Below are 21,484 nucleotides of genomic sequence, written 5' to 3' on the forward strand. Positions count from 1 at the left end.
CTTCTTCCGCCTCCTTCCTGGCCCCCCCGGCAAGCGCGTGACCGCAGAGCCTAGCACCTCCCTTTCCTCTGCTTCCACCACTTCCGTCCTCCAGAACTTTTCTCACCCTGGTTGGTAGAACCGGGCCGGCGCGTGCGCATTGAGAAGACGTTGGTCGAAATCCCCTTCAAAATTGTTTAAAACGCAAGCCCTTAGTATGAGATCTAAGAATCGTAATGACTGGTTTAGGAAAAACGCAATTTTGAGGCCAAATTCAATTGTGACGCAGTTGAAATTGGCTTCTCCCCATAGCCCCCCCTTTTACGCTTCCGTCCTGACGCAAGTGAGGGGCCGCCTCCCGCACTGCGGACTAGCCCTTGGCCCTACCGTAGTCAGTTTCTTGGAGCATGCGCAGTCGCCTTTCGTGCCTTGGGCGTACGTCAAGATGGCGGCGTCCCTATCGTGTTCGTTGCTGAGGCGCCTTCTTAACCTTTCGCCCTTCAGAGGTGCCTACGGAGTTCAGGTAACTCCTTGGAGCACACTTTGCACAACCGCAACTTAGTTATACTTTCTCTAGGTTATTGCTGGGAATCCAGGAGCGGAGACCTTCCCAAGTGCTTATGCCTTGGCCGGCTAGGCAACACTGCTTCCACCACCCTTTCCTTCTCACCCTTTTCAGTGCTGCGCGGCTTTTTAATCTTTAGCCCAGGGCAAAGAGCCCGGGTTAGATATCATTCTTTTCCCGTTACCATCGCGGCTAAAGAACTAGGTAAAGGATTGGACATCTTGGTCATACACAACCAGCTCTTAAGTATGCGTATGGTGTTTAAACCTGATTGTCTAGAGTGATCTTGGGTTGAGGGAGACTAACTTTTACCTGCTGTGATATCTCCCGGTAAAGCCAGGATACGTTCTCAAGACCTGGGGACCAATTTCTCCGCTTTCTCTCACTAAATTATTTTATTATTATTATTATTATTATTATTATTATTATTATTTTAATTAGAGCATACATGAGACCTTAACTCAGTCCTTTGGATTGAGGTTTCCCTCCAGCCTCATGTACTCACCACACTGGAAGTTCTTGGTAGGGCACGGTAGGTTCTTGGTAGGGCAGGGTGAGATAGAAAGGCTTGCACGGCTGCCACTCCCTACAGTGGGACTGAAGACTGGTGACAGGGGGTCACCACGGAGTTAATAACAGCTTTGGTAGCTTTAAAGCTAGCGTTAGTACTCAAGTTTGTTCTGACCTATGGAATGTTGACCTTCAACTTTTTTAAGACTGGGCAATTTCATGATCCAGGATTGGATTGGGTTGGAGATTGCCCTGTCATATGCATCCTCTCCCTGCCAGGCATCTTCCTTCCAAGAAGTTAGACATTCTCCCTTTTCCTTTCTTCTCACTTTCCTCCACTAGACTCAGTACATTCTCAAAAGCACGACTATATCATAGGTGTCTTCTCAAATACGCCTGCTTCCCAGTCACTTAACCTAGTTACCCTCTCATATTAGCTTTTCCTTCAGGGTCCAGTCAGAGACAGGAATAGTGGTGGTTGATACCAATTCTACCCTAACAAAAATGCTACTTTCTCTGTATATTCTTACTATATTCCATTAGTACAGTGGACATGAATTCCCCTTCTGCTAACATGTGGGCAGTGAAACAATCAGGTCCTTTCCTTGAACTCTTTTTCTGCTTTTTTTGGCCCTCTTTTTATAGGTTCCCCTCCAGACTCTTTGCACCAAAGCCCTTCCTGAGGAAGATTCTTTGCTCCTAGATCCCATAACCCCTTATAAGAATGAACCCTGGAAATATCTGGACTCAGAAGGTACCTCTGAATGGGAAAGGGGAGGATCACAGCAGTCTGAAATAAGTGGACAGAGACATTTCTATTACCCACCCCCCCAGAAATAACTTGTGTGGTTTTTCATTTCAGAATACCAGAATCGCTATGGTTCTCGCCCTGTGTGGACTGACTACCGTCGAAACCACAAAGGTGGCATACCTCCTCAGCGAACTCGAAAGACCTGTATTGTGAGTTTCTGAAGGTGGTACACGGATGGGATGTAGAGTGTGGATGGAGGCCATAGTGACCATGGCAGCAGTACTTTTTCTCATAGGACTTTGAACATCTTCACTTACCAGTTTTTTCTCTCCACAGCGTAGAGACAAAGTTGCTGGGAATCCCTGCCCCATCTGCCGGGATCCCAAGCTGCATGTTGACTTTAGGGTAAGGGGAATCTTTTCTTCAGAGTAAGGACTTGGAGTTTCTTCATAGTGCTAAAGAGATTACCATAGGTGTCCTACTCTTCTTCATAGTGTAGTACTCCTATAGTTTATTTTGCATTGACTTTCTAGTAACAGAAAAACATTCCTCTCTCCAGCCTCTTGTTCTCTATTGTGGATCATACTAAAAAGTTTCATCTCTTATATGTGAAATTTACAGTTTACATTGTAAGGCCAGAAGAATACCTGTTTCTAATGGGAGAGCAATACCCAAAGGTTCATTTGTATCCATCACAATTATTGGCAAGTAGATTGGGCTAGTTTTTTTCTGTGCGTGTGTTTGTTTTTGTTTTATTGTTGTCATGTTGTGTGATGGCCTGCTGAGACTTGGGGTTGGAGAGCAGATACATGAAGCAAGATACAGAGTCTAATTATTTTTCAAAAAGCCTTTATTGGGGCGCCTGGGTGGCGCAGTCGGTTAAGCGTCCGACTTCAGCCAGGTCGCGATCTCGCGGTCCGTGAGTTCGAGCCCCGCGTCAGGCTCTGGGCTGATGGCTCGGAGCCTGGAGCCTGTTTCCGATTCTGTGTCTCCCTCTCTCTCTGCCCCTCCCCCGTTCATGCTCTGTCTCTCTCTGTCCCAAAAATAAATAAACGTTGAAAATAAAAAAAAAATAAAAAAAAATAAAAAAAAAAGCCTTTATTGCCAGGACAGAATTTCCTCCCTAAAGAGTTCAAAAAAACATATAAAAATATGGGGAAAAAATGGGAAAATGCTATTCTGAGCTTGCAGTGAAGGCATTAGAGCAGAAGCTGAATGGTCATCAAGGGAGTTGGAGGAAATTCGTGTATCAGTTGGAGGAAATTCGTGTATCAGTAAGCAGAGGGGGGTGTCTGACTCCTCTCAGGTCCTTTCAGACACAGTTGTGGAAGGGTCCAATAGATAGATAATATCTCAATTTCAACTGTGTACAATTGGTTATAAAAAGAGAACATAAGCAGTTGTATACAGTTCAGAAGCCATTACGTGACCGAGGAAGAGACACAGGTTATAGGTTGAATAGTTCAGATGATTCTGCTTGCTCTTTTACTCCACACACGTATCTACTTTTTTCCTTGGGTGTCATCTCCTGCTGATTGACCTGCTGGCCAACGGGCATTCTACACAATTAAGACTATAAAATTGTTCTTAGTAAATATATATGTTATACATAGTATGATGTTGTGTACATTAATATTTTACACGTGTGCATTACAACATATATTTCTGGGTGATTTCATGGATTGCCAACTGACTATCCCCAATTTGTTTTGCATGAAAGGCTGATTTTAGAACCTAACCCCTGCGGGAGAGGATTCTACGTAAGTCTCAGTGACAGAATGTAGAGTGTGCACATAAAATGGTTGGAAGGTCAAGAAAGGGGAAACGTTTGCTGGAGTTTTTAAGAATGTGTTTAGCAAAGTGATGGGGCTAGAAAGAGGGTAACACCTGAAGAGACACAGAGGAGTTAAGGATGTCTGTGCATACGTGTACAGATTGTGCACTTCCAGTCTCTCAAGGTCTTGGTGCTCTCCCTGCCGTCTCTCATGTTTCCCCACCACTTTCCTCCCACAGAACCTGAAGCTCTTGGAACAATTTGTCTGCGCCCACACGGGTGTCATCTTTCATGCTCCGTACACAGGTTAGCCCATCATCCCTGTCACCACCAGAATAACTTTTCCTTGGAGCACTTCTTGTTTATTCAGTCACACAACAGGTATTTGGTGGTTCCTACATATGGCATAAAAAAACATTGATTGAACGTGTTTGGAAATCCTGCTTTAATGGGAATCTTCACATGCTAAAGCAATTATAGGTGGACAAAAGATATAAGCAAGTACCAATGTAAGTAAACTATCTCAACAGAGCTCTTAGAAAAGTCGTGGTGATTATCTCCTTTCTGTAGAGTCTCTGCTTTTACAAAAATTGACTGTCATTGGTCACAAACAGACACAAGTCTCCAGAGTGAAATCCCATCGTGCAATTTTTAGGCACTATCTCTTAATCCCTTCCCAGTCTACAGCTCCTACAGAGCACTCTGGGGGCTCTCCTGCTCGATGGAGGCTTCAGCTGGGTTTGTGAGGGGCACCTCGAGCATTGATTGGCTCAGGTGGGGGACCACTCTCTTCTCGGAGATGACTGATAAATTGACTGCATGTAAGTTCTTTTTGCCATCGACAATCCAATTAGCTCTAACTCTCTCAAATTTGGAATTGTAATCCTAACAACGCAAGGTTACATCCATTCCTTAACGATGGTCACAGGCCAGATATGGCTCACTGCTGTTTCCATTTATTTTCATATTGTCTACAACTGCTTTCAAACTACAATGGCAGAGTTGAGTAGCTGAGACAGAGACTGTAGGACCTGCAGAGCCTGAAATTTATGTGGCCCACCACAAAAATTTTGCCAACCCCTGCTCTAAAGCAAGATAAATTTGCAGAACTAATCTGAATCCACCATTTTGGGGAAGGCAGCATGATCAGTGGAGTTTGGTTTGTCGGGGAGTTTTAAAGAGGAGCATTTATAGTCAAGCTATAGAAAGTTAAAGGGACTATTTTGCTACTCTCTCAGATCACCTTCTCCAGATCTGGAAACCTTTCTTCCTTTATATTTTGTTTAGGTTTATTTATTTTCTTTGAGAGAAAGCAAGAGTGAGTGAGGGGGGCGGGGCAGAGAGAGAGAGGGAGAGAGAGAGAATCCCAAGCAGACTCCATGTTCAGCGCAGAGCCTAATGCGGGGCTTGATTTCATGAACTGTGAGAACGTGACCTAAGCCAAAATCAAGTCAGATGTTTAACAGATTGAGCCATCTAGGCACCCCCCTTTCTTGCTTTATTGACTCATTCTTTGTGGATTGTCCAATCTAAATCTTTAATCAACCATACTTGCCCTTTGAATTTTGTTCTGCTGTCTTGGAGGCTTTACCATCAAATGGCTTTTCTGTGGTGGCTAGATCCTCTTAAAGTCTTCATCTCAGCTCTCAGAAAGGGGGGATTCTTTCCATTGGATAGATAGGGAAACTGAGGCCCATGGAGGGGTCAGAGAACTGGGATTATTAGAGCAACTTTTTCAAACCCAGCTCTTTATCAATCATATAGAAGTAGTTATATACTTTATTTACTGTGCTTTTCGGAACAAGCACCAAGTTCTCTCTCTTTCTCCCTTCAGGGGTCTGTATGAAGCAACACAAGAAGTTGACCCAAGCCATCCAGAAAGCCAGGGATCATGGTGAGCATAAGGGGCACAGTGCAGTTTTGTGCCATAAAGAAGGTGATTTAGGGCTGGAGGGCAGATATAAATGCTACCGATCTGAAAAGGTGGTACCCAACGTGCTCTTCCCAAAAAATCTTTCAGCACTTCACTGGTCCCTTTTTCCCTCTCCTGAGTCTTTTACCTTGTCCTTGTCCTATTCCATTATTCTTCCTCTTTCCTTTCTCTTCCCTAACTATTGGTCCCAATGCCAGAGATAAATCATAGGGAATCTTTGTATAAATCTCTGGCCCTGGGCTCCATGACACCTTCGCAGAAATTTTAAAAAGGTATACCTCTGCTAGGGCAGGTGCACCTTTATAGTCCTGGTGCAGAGCTGCACGGTTTGGCAGGCAAGAGCCCAGGCAGTAAGTATGTCAGTCCTTATTGCCCCTGTCCAGTTGCCTTTGTGCAGTGTACAACATGCATAAATGTACCCAGTGGCTCTGACTGGTTCCTCCCTCCCTTTATAGGTCATTTTATTTATTGTCTTGACCTGAACTACTCTTCCTTGCTTCCTTCCTTCACTTTCTCTTTTTTTAATCCCCTAGGTCTCCTCAGGTACCACATTCCTCAGGTTGAACCTCGGGACCTTGACTTCAGTACCTCTCATGGAGCTGTGAGTGCTACTCCACCAGCGCCCAGCCTGGTGTCAGGTGACCCCTGGTACCCATGGTACAGCTGGAAACAGCCACCAGAGAGAGAGCTGTCCCGTCTTCGACGCCTCTATCAGAGTCATCTCCGAGAAGAGAGTGGTCCCCCACCTGAGTCAATGCCCGAATTGCCACTCACAACCCCAGCTGAAGCCTCCTCCACTGAGCAGGAGAGCCCCCAGAGTGCTCTGTAGGAGCTGTATCCTGGGAAGGGATTATAAGAGATAGTGCCTAAAAATTGCATAATGGGATTTGACTCTGGAGACTTGTGTCTGTTTGTGGCCAGTGGCAGGCCCAGGGCCCGAGAAAAGAAATGATTGTGTTGTTGAAGGGAAAAAATACATTTGAGGCTTAGGGAGGGCAGGACAGATGTGTATGGGAAACCCCAACCCCTATATATTGTAAATAGGCTAAACATTCTGTTACTGCTTCAGACTTCTGCTAACTCAACTTTCCACAATAAAGCTATATCTCTGTTTATGGTCTGAGTTTCAGATTAATGCCATTTGTGTGGGGGAAATGGGTGCTGCTGTGGGGAGGGGAGGGGTGAAGCTTGCGCCAGACCAGCCAGTGACTCTTGGAACCAGGAGCCACCAGAAATGAGCAGTTGGGCCATTAGGTCATGATCACCTTTCTGGCCTCCTGTGCCCAACTCTGTTAGTGTTCCCACCATACCAGCTGTTTGGCGGGGTGGTATGTTAAAGGGTTGGAGAATGGGGCTTTAGGTTAGGAAAAATGCATTGCTATGGCCCTAGCTATGTGGGATGTGGGGTAGGGGAGTGGCATTGCTAAGTGACTGACTGGCCTGGGGAGAACGGCTTCTCCAGGGCTGGCTGCCAGGAAGCTCGTGCTGCCCCTAGAGGCGGGTCCTGAGCCCCTCCACTGCCAGGAAATAAGGGTTCCCAGAAGCACTTCCTCCCCTCCACCTCCTTCGAGGAGGAGCGGAAGTGACGTGTTGCGGGGCGGGTCTGTCCACGCACAATGGGCCATGGAGTTCTCTTTCGATGTGGACGCCCTGCTGCCGGAGCGGATCACGGTGCTGGACCAGCACCTGCGACCCCCAGCCCGGCGACCCGGAACCACAACGCCGGCCCGGTGACATCTCAAATTCGCCCCAAGGCCCTTCTCTCCTAGTTTCTCTCAAAAAATGGTCCAGGCACCACGCCCCCTTTTCACGGAATAGTGGCCCTGCCTTTTGTGGTCCTGGCTTGCCCTTTGGTGACCTTTGACCCTAGACCTGGTGGAGTTGGTCGCCACTTGCATCTGTGACCTTTCACTCTTAGGCCTGATTTGTTCTAACCAAAGCCCTTCCGGCTTCCCCACAATAACCTCAGGGAAGAAGGAGTGTACTGTATTGAAAAGAGGTGTGGCAAAAGTTTGGGTTCCAGAAAGGTGGGGTGGAAAATCAGATTGGAAAGGTAAAGTCAGAGAGTCTTAAGTGCTGAACCTGGATTGAGGTTGTGGCCAATGTTACCAGGATCCTCTAATTCAGTAAGTATCTGACTCTTTGTTTCCTTTCTTTCTGTAGTGTTGACCTGCAACAGCAAATTATGACCATTGTAGATGAACTGGGCAAGGCTTCTGCCAAGGTACTGGGGAGTCTTTAGATGGAGTAGATGGAGAAAAGGGCGGGGTGGGGGGAATCTCTCTGGGGCCAGTAGATAAGAGAGGCCTAGGTCCTTGGGAATGGACTTGCAGAAAGTCTCTCTTCATCTTCCCGGCAGGCCCAGCATCTTCCTGCTCCCATCACCAGTGCATCAAGGATGCAGAGTAACCGCCATGTTATGTATGTGCTCAAAGACACTTCAGCGCGACCGTAAGTGCCAAATGCCCTTCCATCCCATATTTTATTCCTTCCAACCCCAGCCCCTCTCCCTTTTTTGACTCTCCCAATAGCTGCTACTAGCTTGTTTCATTATTCTTCCCATCCTGCAGAGCTGGAAAAGGAGCCATTATTGGCTTCCTGAAAGTTGGATACAAGAAACTCTTTGTGTTGGTGAGTGTTACTGGAAGCTGAGAGTTCACATGCCTCGGCTTTTGAGAATAAAAGGGCTGGATGTTGGGAGGGGGCAACGATGCCTGTCCTAAAAGATATTTGTTCTTTACCTCTTAGGATGATCGTGAGGCTCACAATGAGGTAGAACCACTTTGCATTCTGGACTTTTACATCCATGAGTCACTTCAACGCCATGGCCATGGACGAGAACTCTTCCACTATATGTTGCAGGTGTCATTTAGCTTTTCACCAGTCCATCCAAAATAGAGATCAAAGGCCCCTTTGCCTTGACCCCTCCCAAAGGCCCTGACTTCCACCCTCCTCCCTGCCACATTCCCATATCCTCCTATCCCCTTCCCAGGCTGCTGGGTTCCTCTTGGCATGCTTTCCCCCAACCTTCTCCTACCCTGAGTCTCCTGTCTTTGCAGAAGGAGCGGGTTGAACCACACCAACTGGCCATTGACCGACCATCACAGAAGCTGCTTAAGTTCCTGAATAAACATTACAACCTGGAGACCACAGTCCCACAGGTTAGAGGCTTCAGAGGGTAGATCCTCATTGAACATTCCCATTGAATATATTTATTATTTGGGGGCAAAGAAATGGCATCTTCCATGCATTCCTTATTACCCATTATGTAGGATTTATTCTGTGTAGCTAACCTCTTCTCCCCAAGCTCCACCCCCCCCCCATTTTTTTATGGTACCATCTCTCATTCTGCAGCTATTCACTTTCATGTATTTTGATTTTTCGTTATTGGCTGTTCTGTATACCCAATAATATGTTTGTGCCCCAAACATAGCCAGTTTTCACCTCGTTTTTACACAGGCCTTTACTCAATCAATATTTATTAAGGCCCAGAGTAATATATATTCCTTGTTTTTGGGGAGTTTTGGCCTAATAGGGAAGGTGGTTTGTGTATAAGTAAATATGATACAATGTACTAATGCTATCCACTCATTTAACAAATATTTATTGGGCAGTTGACACTGTTTTGCACACTAGGAATACTTTACTCAACAAAACAGACAAAAGTCTCTGCCCTTGTGCAGTTTATATTCTCGTTGGGGAAACAACTGTAACAAATGACTATGTAGTATGGTTGATGATAAGTGCTCTGGAAAGAGGAGAGCCACTGAGAAGGCTTGCAAGTACCATTGTGGGGATGGGAGTTCATGGAGTTGCAAGTTTAAATAGGATGATCAGGGGCACCTGGGTGGTCTGTTAAGCATCCCATTCTTGGTTTTGGCTTAGGTCATGATCTCACAGTTCGTGAGTTCAAACCCAGCATTGGGCTCTGTACTTGGCTGCTTGGGAGTCTCTCTCTCTCTCTGCTCGTTCCCTTGCTCACTCTCTCTTGCAAAATAAATAAGCTTCAAAAATTTTAAATGGGATAATCAGGGAAGGCCTCACTGAGAAAGTGCCATTTGAGCAGTAACTTAAAGGAAGTGAGAATAAGAGCCAGGTAATATCTGGAGAGAGGGCATCCAGGCAGAAGGAATGGCTAGTGCAAAGTCCATGAGACAGAACGTGCCTGAATGAATGAATTGGCTGGTGTGGCTAGAGCAGTTTGAGTGAATGGGAGTGTGGTGGATCAAGTAGCAAGGGGGAGGAAGAACATTTCAGACCTTACAGGTATTGCAAAGGCTTTGGCGTTTGCTCTAAGTGAAAAAAGGAGAGTCATCATAGGAGTTTGAGCAGAGACATGATACAATCTGATTTAACGAGACCACTTTGGCTATTAAGAATAGCAATAGGGGAGCAAGGATATAAGCAAGCAGACTAGTGAGGAAGCAACAATCCTGATGGAAAATGGTGGGGCTGAAACCAAGATGGTAGCATTAGAGAGGGTAAAGGGTGGTCAGATTTTAAATATTTTGAAGTTAAATAAGATATCCTAATAGACGATCTGTGGAGAAAGAGAAAGAAGGAGTTAAGGATGATCCCAAACTCGGCCTGAGCCATTGGACAGATGAAATTTGCTTAACTGAGATGGTAGGTGGAGCAGCTTTGGAGAGAAATGGTAGGAGTCCATTTTGATTTTGTTAATTCTAGGTTGAGTTGACAGTTGGGTACTTCTTTGGAGTCCACAGAAGAGATTTGGAATAGAAAGGTCTCAGCATACATAGGGTGTTGAAAGCAATGAGATAGGAGGAGATCACCAAGGAGTGAGTATAGAAAGAAAAGTGGTTCAAGGACTTGAGCCACTGAGCACTTTTTTTTTTTTAAGTTTATTTACTTTGAGAGAGACAGAGCTGTGAGTGGGGGAGGGGCAAAGAGGGAGGGAGAGAGAATCCCAAGATCCCAAGCAGGCTCCACACTGTCAGTACAGAGCCTACTGTGGGGCTTGGTCCCATGAGCCATGAGATCACAACCTGAGCTGAAACCAAGAATCAGGTGTTCAACCCAGGTGCCCCAAGCACTCTTTTAAGGGGTGTCACCAGAGGAGGAGAAGAACCAGCACATGTGACCAAGGAGCGACTAGTGAAGTAGATGAAAATTTACAGGTAGGTAGGGTGACCTGGAAGACTAATGAAGAAAACATTTCCAGGAGGAAGGAATGGCTTAATGAGTCAAATGCTGCTGATTAGTGAGGTCAGAAGAGGCCTGAGAGGTGACTGTTGTATTTAGCTGCCTGAGGCCACTGGTGATCTTGACAAGGGGTTTTGGTGTAGTGGTGGGTAGAAGCCTGGATGGATTGGGTTTAAGGAGATTGAGAAGCCAGGAAGTGGAGAGGGCAAGAATAGGTCATAAATGCTGCTTTAAGGGGAACAAAGAAATAGAGCAAGAGCTAGAGGGGAAAGTGGATTAAGACAGGGTTGACAATTTCCGTTTGGAAGAACCAGCAATATAAGAATGACTTAATAGAAAATATGATGTCAGAACATGGGGAGAATTGCAGAAGCAATGTCATTGAGTGGGTAGGAGGGGTTGGGATTGGGTTGACAAGTTAGCTTTGGATAGGAGCATGGACAATCCACTAACATGATTTGATTGATGTGCTTACAGAAGAAGGTATAAAGACATGGTGGTGAGTGCTACCTTGGGGTGGGGGTTGGGTAAAGGAAGGCTTGACTTAGTTTAATCGTGAAAGCTGAATGTCATGGGGACAGAAGTAGGCAGGCTAAAGTGCATTTCCTATAGAGGAACCAGCATGAGCACAAGCAGATAGGTATTCAGATACCTTTTAGGGTACTACAGGCAGTATGGTATGGCAGGAATGCTGTGCATGTGCAATAATTATTGCTGGAGTAGGAGGGTGGGCCTGTAGACAGGGTCAAGGCAGGAGATAGGCAGGATCTATTTATATTTAGAATGTCCTCCCCTAATACATTGTTCCATTAAGAGGCAGTGGAGAGTGGTGGGAGGAGCATACCATATTGGGCATACCAAGGTAACCTGTAGACCAAAGCATTGTAGAGTATAATTATGTAAATAATGATTCATGAGCTCTGTGTGCTGTCTACATGCATCATCTTAGTTAATCTTTGTACCTCTCTTTGAGATGGGTGCTTTTATTGACCCCACTTAGGGGTTTATACAGATGAGCAACTTGACCAAGTTCACACAGCTAATAAGTGGCAGAGCAATAACCTGAACCCAATGCCCACTCTTTTTTTTTTTTTTTTAATTTTTTATTTATTTTTGAGGGAGAGAGAGACACACACAAAGTATGAGCAGGGGAGGGGGCAGAGAGAGGAGACACAGAATCTGAAGCAGCCTCCAGGCTTTGACCTGTCAGCACAGAGCCTGACATGGGGCTAGAACCCACGAACTGTGAGATAATGACCTGAGCCAAAGTCAGATGCTTAACCAACTGAGCTACCCAGGCATCCCAGCTATTGGCCACTCTTTATGACTACACTATATTCCTGGCCGAAATGCTGCAGCTAGAATCAAGATTCTGGGGCTTAAGTCCTGGCTGTGTCACTTGTTAGCTACTTGGCTTTCGGCAGGCCATGTTTCCAAGCCTTTTTATTCTTCTTTAACATTATGACTACAAGGATTGTTGTGAAGGTCAAATTGAATGTGGTTTGACAAAATAACTCTAAAATGGTCAATTGGCACCCTGTCCTCCAGCATGTCTTCTCTTAACAATTCTACCCATTTGAACCCTGCTTAATTCTTAGTTTTTCTCATTGTTTATATATTTAAACTATTTGGTCTTGTTAATGTGTGTGAATGTTTAAGTTTTTGTTTTGACAGTTCGGGATGCCTCATCTTCCCTGATGTTTTGTGTGCTGTCTTTCCCATTTGCTTGGGTCCTGGGAGAACTAAAAAGTAGGGTATGGGTTTTTGTTTTTGTTTTTTTCTGGTTTTTTTTTGTTTTGTTTTGTTTTTTTTCTTTGGGTTTTTTGTTTTTGAGATAAAATGCACTGTTTTAACTATGTAAAATATACAGTTTAGTGATTTTTAGTATTTTCACAATGTTGTGTGATTATTCCTGCTAATTCTAGACCATTTCTATGATAAAGAAACCCAGAACTCATTAAGCAGTCACTTCCCATTCCCCTTTCCCCAGCCTTTGTCAACCAGTAATTTACTCTGTGGATTTGCTTATTCTGTACATTTTATATAAATGGAATCATACGATATGTGGCCTTTGTGTTTGGCTTTCACTTAGCATAATGTTTTCAGAGGGTTCATCTGTTGTAGCATGTATTGGTACGTCATCACTTTTTATGGGTGAATAATACTCCATTATTTGGATATATCGTATTTTGTTTATCCATTTATCATTGTTTATCCATTTATCAGCTGATTCAGATTTGGTTGTTTCTACTTTTTGGTTATTATGAATAATACTGCTGTGAATATTTGTGGGCAAGATTGTGTTTGCACATATCTTTATAGTTCTTTTGGGTATATGCCTAAGAGTAGAATTGCTGGGTCAAATGGTAATTCTTTATCTGTTTGAGGAACTGACAAGATGTTTTTCCACAATGACTGCAACATTATACATCTTCTACCAGCAATGTATAGTATTCCAAGTTCTCATTATCCTTACTAACATTTGTCATCCTAGTGGCTATGCACTGTTATCTCTTTGCAGTTTTGATTTGCATCTTCTTGATGACTAATACAGATCTGCATCTTTTCAAATGTTTATTGGCCATTTGCTTATCTTCAGAGAAATGTTTATTCCAAGTCCAATATCAAGTCCCATTTTCAAATTGTGTTCTTTTTTTAATGTTTATTTTTGAGAGAGACAGACAGAGCGTGAGAGGGGGGAGGGTCAGAGAGAGCGGGAGACACAGGATCCCAAGCAGGCTCCAGGCTCTGAGCTGTCAGTACAGAGCCCAACGTGGGGCTTAAACTCACAAACCATGAGTTCATGACCTGAGCTGAAGTTGGACGCTTAACTGACTGAGCCACCCATTTACACCCTCCCTTAAATTGTGTTCTTTGTTCTTGAGTTAAGTGTTCTTTATATATTCTAGATATAACACTCTTATCAGATGTATGATTTGCAAAGATTTTCTATTCTGTGAGTTTTTTCATTTTTTCCTTCCTTCCTTCCTTCCTTCCTTCCTTCCTTCCTTCCTTCCTTCCTTTTTAAGTTTACTTATTTTGAGAGAGACAGAGCACAAGCAGGGGAGGGCCAGAGAGAGGGAGAGAGAGAGAATCCCAAGCAGGTTTCATGCTGCCAGCCGCAGAGCCTGATTCAGGGCTCTAACTCAAACACCAGGAGACAGTGACCTGAGCTGAAACCAAGAGTTGGACGCTTAACCAACTGAGCCACACAGGTGTGCCCCGTCTTTGCATTTTCTTAATTGTGTCTTTGGAAGTACAAAAGGTTTTGCTTTTGATGAAATCCAATTAATTTTTTTCTTTGCTTTCTTATGCTTTGGTGTCATATTTAAGAAACAATTGTCTAATCCAGGTCATGAATATTATTCCCTATGTTTCCTTTTAAGAGTTTCATAGTTTTAGCTCTTAACAATTAAATCTTTGGGGCACCTCGCTGGCTCAGTCAGAAGAGCATGCAATGCTTGGTCTCTAGGCTGTGAGTTGAACCCCATGTTGGATGCAGAGACTACATACATACATACATACATACATACATACATAAAGTTTAAAAAATTAAAAAAGAAATTGAGATCTTTGACCCAGTTAAAGTTATTTTTGTCTAGTGTGAGGTGTAGGCCCACATTCAGTATCTTGCATGTGAATATTCAGTTGTCCAAGCACCGTTTTTTGTTTTGTTTTGTTTTTTCCTTTTCAAATTTTTATTCAAATTGTAGTTAACATACAGTGCAATATTGGTTTCAGGGGCAAAATTCAGCAATTCATCACTTACATACAATGCCTGGTGCTCATCATAACAAGTGCCCTCCTTAATAACCATCACCCATGTAGCCCACTCTCTCCATCAACCCTCAGTTTGTTTTTAAGGTCTCTTGAGGCACCTGGGTGACTCAGTCAGCTAAGCATCCGACTCTTGATTTTGCCTCAGGTCATGATCTCATGGTTCGTGAATTCCAGCACTGACAGCACAGACCCTGCTTGGGATTCTGTCTCCCTCTCTCTTCCCGCCCCCCTGCTTATGCTCTCTCTCTCTCTCTCTCTCTCTCTCTCTCTCAAAAAAAATAAAGCTTAAAAAAATTAAAAAGCAAAAGAGTCTCTTACAGTTTGTTCCCCCATGTCATATGTTCATTTGTTTCATTTCTTAAGTTCCACATATGAGTGAAATCATAAGGTATTTGTCTTTCTCTGACTTATTTCACTTAGCATAATACATTCTAGCTCCATCCATGTCGCTGCAAATGGCAAGATTTCATCCTTTTTTATGGCTTAGTAATATTCCATTATAGATATACCATTTCTCTCTCTCTCTCTCTCACACACACACACACACACGGACTCTTTATATAGTTGGACTTTTGTTGATAGTGCTGCTATAAACATCGGGGTGCATGTTCCCTTTTGAATCTGTGTTTTTATATCCTTTGGGTAAATACCTAATGGTGCAATTGCTGGATCACAGTGTAGTTCTATTTTTAACTTTTTGAGGAACCTTCCAGAGTGCCAAGCACCGTTTGTTTAAAAAGCTGCTTTTCCTTGCATCGAATCATCTTGGCATCCTTGTTGAAAATTGACCATAAACACATGGGTTTATTTCTGGGCTCTATTCATTCCAATGGTCTCTCTCTCTGTCCATCTTTAGGCCTCTTCCATACCATTTTGATTACCATACCTTGTAGAAAGTTTTGAAATCAGGAAGTGTGAATCCTCCAAGATTGTCTTGGCTATTTGAGGTCTTTTTATAATTCCATATCAACTTTTAGAATCAGCTTATCAGGGTTTGAGTTTTTGACTGATTCTGTCAACAAGGACAGGAAGGCTGGCTTTTTGTTCCTCTCACTATATTTTTTTTAGGACAAGTTCTGTCCCCAGGTAGTGCTGAATGGCTGAATGGACAACTATATTTCACTTGTTTCATCTTATAGGTCAACAACTTTGTGATCTTCGAAGGCTTCTTTGCCCATCAGCACCGTAAGTTTTCTCAATTTGTGTGTGTTGGCCAAGTAGTTGGGGTGAGGGGAAGGAAAGAGGTGGATTCTTGATCCCATTGGCCCCCTCACTGAGGGGCACCACCACTTCCTTCCTCACAGGGCCCCCTGCTCCCTCCCTGAGAGCATCTCGACATTCTCGTGCTGCTGTGGTTGATCCTACACCTGCTGGTAAAGCTGCAGTGAATGGGTAGAACTGTAGGGCCATAGTGGCTAGTTCCTCTGGAGGCCACGGGGAGCATAGTGCAATCATGGGCAATTTGGGAGAATTCTAAAGCAGCCGAAGTCTCTGGCAATTGTTACCCATTTGCCATTGCCATTGTGAGCTTAGTGCATCTTAGGTTTGTTAGAACTTTAACCAAGTGAGTTCACTGGGAGCCTGTTTGAGGATTGGTATTGATGGAGTCTCTTGCCCCTTCAGGTCCGTCAAAATAGGCCAGAGTCACATTCCTTTGCAAACCCCTCAGGTTTCTGTCAGTCAGTGAGGGACAGACAAGTGTAGTCAGCCCTTCCATTTCCAATCATAGAATAGTGACACAAATGGTCCAAAGTTTAAATATATATTAGTTTTAAAAAACAATGCTCAGAATTTAGTATTTCCAACCAAATAATGAAATTGATCTGGAGAAACCAAACCTAGGAGGTACTGAAATGCTGCCCAGCTTCCCCATTCCATCATACACACATGTTCTTTGCCAGTTTGGGCCCCACTCCTCCCTCTTCCTCACTGCCTCCCACAGGTAGAGAAGCACAGCTTGCACAGAAGTGCTCCCTTGTTGATCTGGTTTTGTGGCTAGCTCTCACCTCGTCCATGGCCAGGAAAGGGAGTAGCAGCCACCCAAAGAACAGTCTGTTACCAGTTATTAGTTTCGACCAGCGTCAGGCACTGGGAGGCAATTCATATCCATGACTTGCTTTGCTTGCCAAGGCTTCTTCCATCTAGCTCCTGCTGACTTACAGGCTGTAAGAGGGAGTGAGAGCCAACAAGGACAGTGAGGACCGAGATCCACAGGGGAGGAGAGCACAGATAAAGCCTAAGTGGATTTGTTGAGAAGTCTCTCATTTACCACACATGATAGAGAACCTCTGGAAAGGGAAAGGGAGGGAGCAAATAGGAAAGTAAAGGGATGGAAAGTAGAGCTTTGGATAATATGTTAGCCTCCCATTTACTCTGCTAACTCCAGATGTCTTTGTTTTCTCCTCAAACTTTTGTTTTTCCTTAAAAAAGCTTAAGTTTTGTCCTATTTTTGCGCCAGAAGGAGAGGTTCTGCCCCACCCCAACCTCTCCAAAGCAATCCTCATTAACCAAGGGCTTTGTCCGTCTCATCTAGAGGGACCTGGGGTCCTCGTTGGCCCAGCTGGGACCATTCCACTGCCCCAGAATCCCAGGGGGGCCTGACAGCACCCACTGACAGTAAGAGCTCGCCTCCCTTAGCCATCCTTCTCCTGCATCACCCAGGCCCCAGAGTCTCCCCCTGGAACTTTTCCCCCAACTCTGCATTTGACCTACTCCTTCTGGCTCCCCTCAAAAATGCTCCAACATTTTCCTTGAATTCCCTCTTGGTGTGAAGGCATTGCCACAGAGCTGCTTCTGTGATGGAGCTGAACTCTCCTTCCCTGGGAAGAACTGTGGTGTCAGGGAGTAGAGGTTTGGGGTCATGGGGGTAGTGGCTGGGAGGAGGGGTGCAGGGTATGTCTCCTAATGCTTGCTTTGCCTGTGTCTTCTTCACTGACAGCTCCAGCAAGAAAGCTGCCACCCAAGAGAGCAGAGGGAGACATTAAGCCATATTCCTCTAGTGACCGAGAATGTAAGACTGGGGTAGGGTGGCTGGCTTGGGGACCTTAATCCAGGGGAAGGATTAGTTCTCTCTAAAGGCTCTGATTTCTCTTTTTTCTACCCAAATCTTTGCTGTCATCACTCTCTTCCCTCTTTTTTTTTCTTCTTTCTCTGTTGTGGTCTGTATTTTCCCTCTTGCCAGTTCTGAAGGTAGCTGTGGAGCCTCCTTGGCCCCTAAACAGGGCCCCTCGCCGTGCTACACCTCCAGTTCACCCACCCCCCCGCTCCAGCAGCCTGGGAAACTCACCAGAACGGGGTCCCCTCCGCCCCTTTGTGCCAGAGCAGGAGCTGCTGCGTTCCCTGCGCCTCTGCCCTCCACACCCTACTGCCCGCCTTCTGCTTGCTACTGACCCTGGGGGCAGTCCAGCCCAGCGTCGCCGCACCAGGTAATAGGAGTTAGGGAGGGTTAGGGAGCCTCAAAACTGTCAGAGAGGTTGTTAGAAATGGCAAAGGGCAGTTTGAATCCACCAGAGATGTGAAGCAATAGGACATGTGGATTGGAGAGGCCTGAAACCTTTTGATAAGAATATATTGGAACAGAGTGGTATGGAGTGGTAGGAGTGGTATAGAAATAAACGAAGGAGCAGAATAGTATTTTATACGGAATTGAGTGTTTTAAAGTGAGAGACAGGAGGAAGGAAGAACACAGATCCATTGGGTGGGGAAACGGAGTCAAATTGGGGAAATCTTGGTTTAATACTTACTGGGAAGATGCAGTGTCTCTGACATTTTGGGGAGCCACTGGCCCCATGTTAGTGCTTTGTATGGCAGCAGCCCATCTTAACAGGTGGAGTGGGCATCTCACTGATTTCTCTCCCTAGCTTTCTCTTCACTTCTGACTTTGCTTTCTGTTTTTCTCTCTCCCCCATTTTCCCTTTCCCTTTCTCCTGTCCATAACACCCTTCCTCAGCTCCCTTCCCCGCTCTGATGAGAGTCGATACTGACAGACAGCTACCCCTTCCCCTCCCGTGGAGACCCGGGATGGGCAGAGCCCCCTCTCCCTGAGAACCCCAGACCCACTCTTCCATTGTAGTCCCAGGTTTCAGTGGAACCTGACAGAGCTCATAGGATTCCCTCTTCCACTTTCTTGGGCAACAGTGTTGTCAGGGTCCTACATGGCCAAATACTTTGTAGCTTTTCTGCCTTCTTCCTAAGTGGGCTGCGAACACTCCCACAGACAGCCTGATTTGCTGCCAGATCCATTGATTGGGTGGCTCATACTGATTATCCAGAGAAGCACACTTTTGCTTGCTGTGTTAGACCCTAGAACACCAAGGAAGGTCCAAGGGCCTCCTCTGCCAGGGAAACTTTTAAGGAGTCTTGTCCATGGAATAAATCCCATAGTCCTTCCACAGTGTTACTGGTGGCTCTAATACTGCTTTGTGCTGCCTACTACATTTATCTTCTCAGCCTGCTGAAGCCAACCAATGAGCTTTGCTTCAGAGCAGCTCAGTGATCTAGGACAGGGTCTTACCAGCTCCCCAAAGGGATCCACTCAACATTGCCAAACTCTAAATTTCCCCATGTTTTGTGTATGTATTGGGAACCCCCAAGCTGATGTCTGCTTTGAGGCTCTAGACTCCCCACACTTCTGAAGATACCATCACTTCCCCCAGATCCAGATACTGTGAGGGAGTTTGTTTCTTGGCAGCAGATCCTGTTGAGCACCCTGTGATCACTCTTAGCCATGTTTCAGAAGATAGGCCCTGAGTCTCAAGTATCTGTTAGCTCCTGGGATCCCCTCTTGTATACATCCCTCCCCAGTAGCTAGATGCTGATAAATGCCTGTCTGGTGAGGTTGTCTTGAGATGATGGAGGAACTCTTCCTCTGGCCTTCCTTTCTTTCTTCCATAGCAAGATCCTTCCCTGCTCCATACCCAGGGTATGGAACATCCTTCCCCCTCCCTACCTTCTGAATGTGTGGTAGATCAGGTTACTCCCAGTGTGTTCCCCCATCCCAGTACTTGGGAGCAGGATCTCCCTCTCTCCCAACTCACTCCTTTTCCTTCCCCTTCTCACTGTTGTTTGAATAAACTGCATTCTTTTGTGTTTTTTAAATGGACATTTTCAATGAAAGAAAAATCAAAAAAAAAAATACAAAAACAAAAAAACCCCCAAACTTCAGGTCTCAGCCTCGTTTGTGTGTCACCTGTTTTTTTTTTTCCTTGGGATCTCTGGACCTCTGTGCCTCTCATCTTCCTTACCTCTGAGATCTACTGGATCTTCTGCAGGTTCCTTCTCCTGTCCATGTAGTCACTGGATCCTCTGTGTAGGCTTCTGGATCTACTCTCCCATTTCCTCCAGAAACCTCCAGCTCTCCCCAGTGACTTCTACCCTTTTGCATAGGCCAGCCATTGCTGAGATGTCAAGATTTGCCAACATCTCTGGGACCTACTCATTACCTCCTGACTGTTCCCTGGATTCCTCTTCCCATTCTGGTTTCCTGCCCCTCTCCCACCCTTGGACCTCTCTCCGTACAATTTCTTTTACTCCTAAATTAAGCCTTGTCACTCCCTATTTCCCTCTGGTCTGACATATCCTATAATTAAAATAACCATGTTTTCTAAACCAAACACCAGGGCATCTGGTCTAACAATTTTTTTTGCCTATATGTGACTCTGGTTTTCTGACATAACTCGAATCACATTTAGCCTTATTTTTAACACACTACCTCAACTAGAACTAAGACTACAGCAAACTAGGACTGCTCCAAAAAATCTTGCGGTATAAAATGAGCTCCCTAACCTTTTCTGAAGCATAGATTAGATTAAAACCCCATAGGAATGGTAATTACCCCTTTGTCTTTATCCTGTACTATTCCTTTCCTTTCTCTTCTCTGATTCCCCCCTCCATACCCACTTATCTTTCTTCCTGTAGCCTCTTCCCCATCATCTCCCATTTCTTCTACAGGGGGGCTCCCCCAGGGCTGGTAGCCCAAAGCTGCTGCTACAGCCGCCATGGGGGATTGAGTTCCTCATCCCCCAATACAGGTAAGTATTCATCCTTCCTTATCCTCAAACCAAGTAGACCATATTCACTACCTACTCCAGCCTTCCCATGACATGCCTGGTGTTTCCACAGGCAACCAAGAGTGGAAGCAGGGGGAACAGGAAACAAAGAATAGGTGAGGTCTGAGCCCTTCCTCTACCAGCTTCCCACCACTTCTGACTCCTTTCCTAACATCACTGTCTGCTACTTTCTCCTTTGAACACCAGCTCCTCCCATAAATTGTTCTACCTAACATGCTTAAACCCTCTTTCCCCATAGGTTCAATTCGTGCTTACTTTGGCACTAAGGGGTTTCAGATTTGGACACATAGCACTAATGGTTTCAGCCTCATACTCACTCCATCATGTATCCTACTCTACATTAGGGCCAGACCTTGAAGAGCCCCTGATCTTAATTGCCACTCTAGTACCCCAGTAATTCACCTTCCATCTCCCTCTCACCTACCAGGTCTGCCAGCGAGGAGCAGGTCTTGTCACAGGATGGGTCTGGGGAGGAACTCATGCACACAGTTCCTCCACAGGCCCAGGCCCTACCAGCTCAGTCCTGGACAATGGGTGGGGACATGTTCAACGCCAGGTTCATTCGAAACTTGCAGGACCGTCGCAGCACTAGGCCTTGGTGACGGAAACCCTTTCTCACACCTTCAAAGTCAGTATAATTTCTCACTACAGGAGGTAGCCAAACAAAGCCCGCCCTCATAATGGAAATATGTATTCATTAATTCATTCATTCAACAGCTTTTCTTACCAGTGCCAAGTCATTTGTATTTTATTTTTAACCAGAGCAATAAAAGTTTATTTTTATCACGAGAGCTACTAAAAAACTTGATTGTCGTTATTTCAGTCCCACCCCTCGTTCTTTGTTGCACCTGGTTCAGGCCTATCATCGCCCAGCCTTTTGCGTAAGCGCCGCACGTGAGGCAGCTGTGTTCCCCTGAACGCTAGTTTACTGCGCAAGCGCTCTGAGGCAGCCTCAAGAACA

The 21,484-nt window shown here is 45.1% G+C and overlaps 2 protein-coding genes across 5 annotated transcripts; both read left to right on the forward strand.

Annotated features, from left to right (window-relative positions):
• The first annotated feature begins 385 nt into the window (after positions 1-385).
• On the forward strand, positions 386-6,627 carry MRPS18B (mitochondrial ribosomal protein S18B). The gene is made up of 7 exons (XM_030315005.1): positions 386-502; positions 1,700-1,808; positions 1,917-2,014; positions 2,142-2,210; positions 3,819-3,885; positions 5,414-5,473; positions 6,046-6,627. Exons 1-7 carry the CDS (start codon positions 425-427, stop codon positions 6,339-6,341), a joined length of 777 nt encoding a protein of 258 aa, XP_030170865.1. The 5' UTR covers positions 386-424; the 3' UTR covers positions 6,342-6,627.
• A 485-nt stretch (positions 6,628-7,112) lies between these two features.
• ATAT1 (alpha tubulin acetyltransferase 1) lies at positions 7,113-21,151 on the forward strand. Of its 4 annotated transcripts, XM_030314997.2 has the most exons (13): positions 7,113-7,242; positions 7,676-7,736; positions 7,872-7,963; positions 8,083-8,143; positions 8,261-8,374; positions 8,572-8,673; positions 15,595-15,640; positions 15,760-15,828; positions 17,394-17,465; positions 17,637-17,880; positions 20,405-20,484; positions 20,576-20,618; positions 20,951-21,151. In XM_030314997.2, exons 1-13 carry the CDS (start codon positions 7,136-7,138, stop codon positions 21,123-21,125), a joined length of 1,266 nt encoding a protein of 421 aa, XP_030170857.1. In that variant the 5' UTR covers positions 7,113-7,135; the 3' UTR covers positions 21,126-21,151. The 4 variants fall into 4 exon arrangements, with proteins under 4 accessions (XP_030170857.1, XP_030170858.1, XP_030170859.1 ...); XM_030314998.1 differs by lacking the exons at positions 20,405-20,484; positions 20,576-20,618; positions 20,951-21,151 and adding an exon at positions 18,405-19,589 and having other exon boundaries at positions 7,136-7,242; XM_030314999.1 differs by lacking the exons at positions 15,760-15,828; positions 20,405-20,484; positions 20,576-20,618; positions 20,951-21,151 and adding an exon at positions 18,405-19,589 and having other exon boundaries at positions 7,136-7,242.
• Positions 21,152-21,484: the final 333 nt, after the last annotated feature.

This window comes from Lynx canadensis, chromosome B2 (assembly GCF_007474595.2).
Source record: "Lynx canadensis isolate LIC74 chromosome B2, mLynCan4.pri.v2, whole genome shotgun sequence".
NCBI classification, from domain to species: Eukaryota; Metazoa; Chordata; class Mammalia; order Carnivora; family Felidae; genus Lynx; species Lynx canadensis.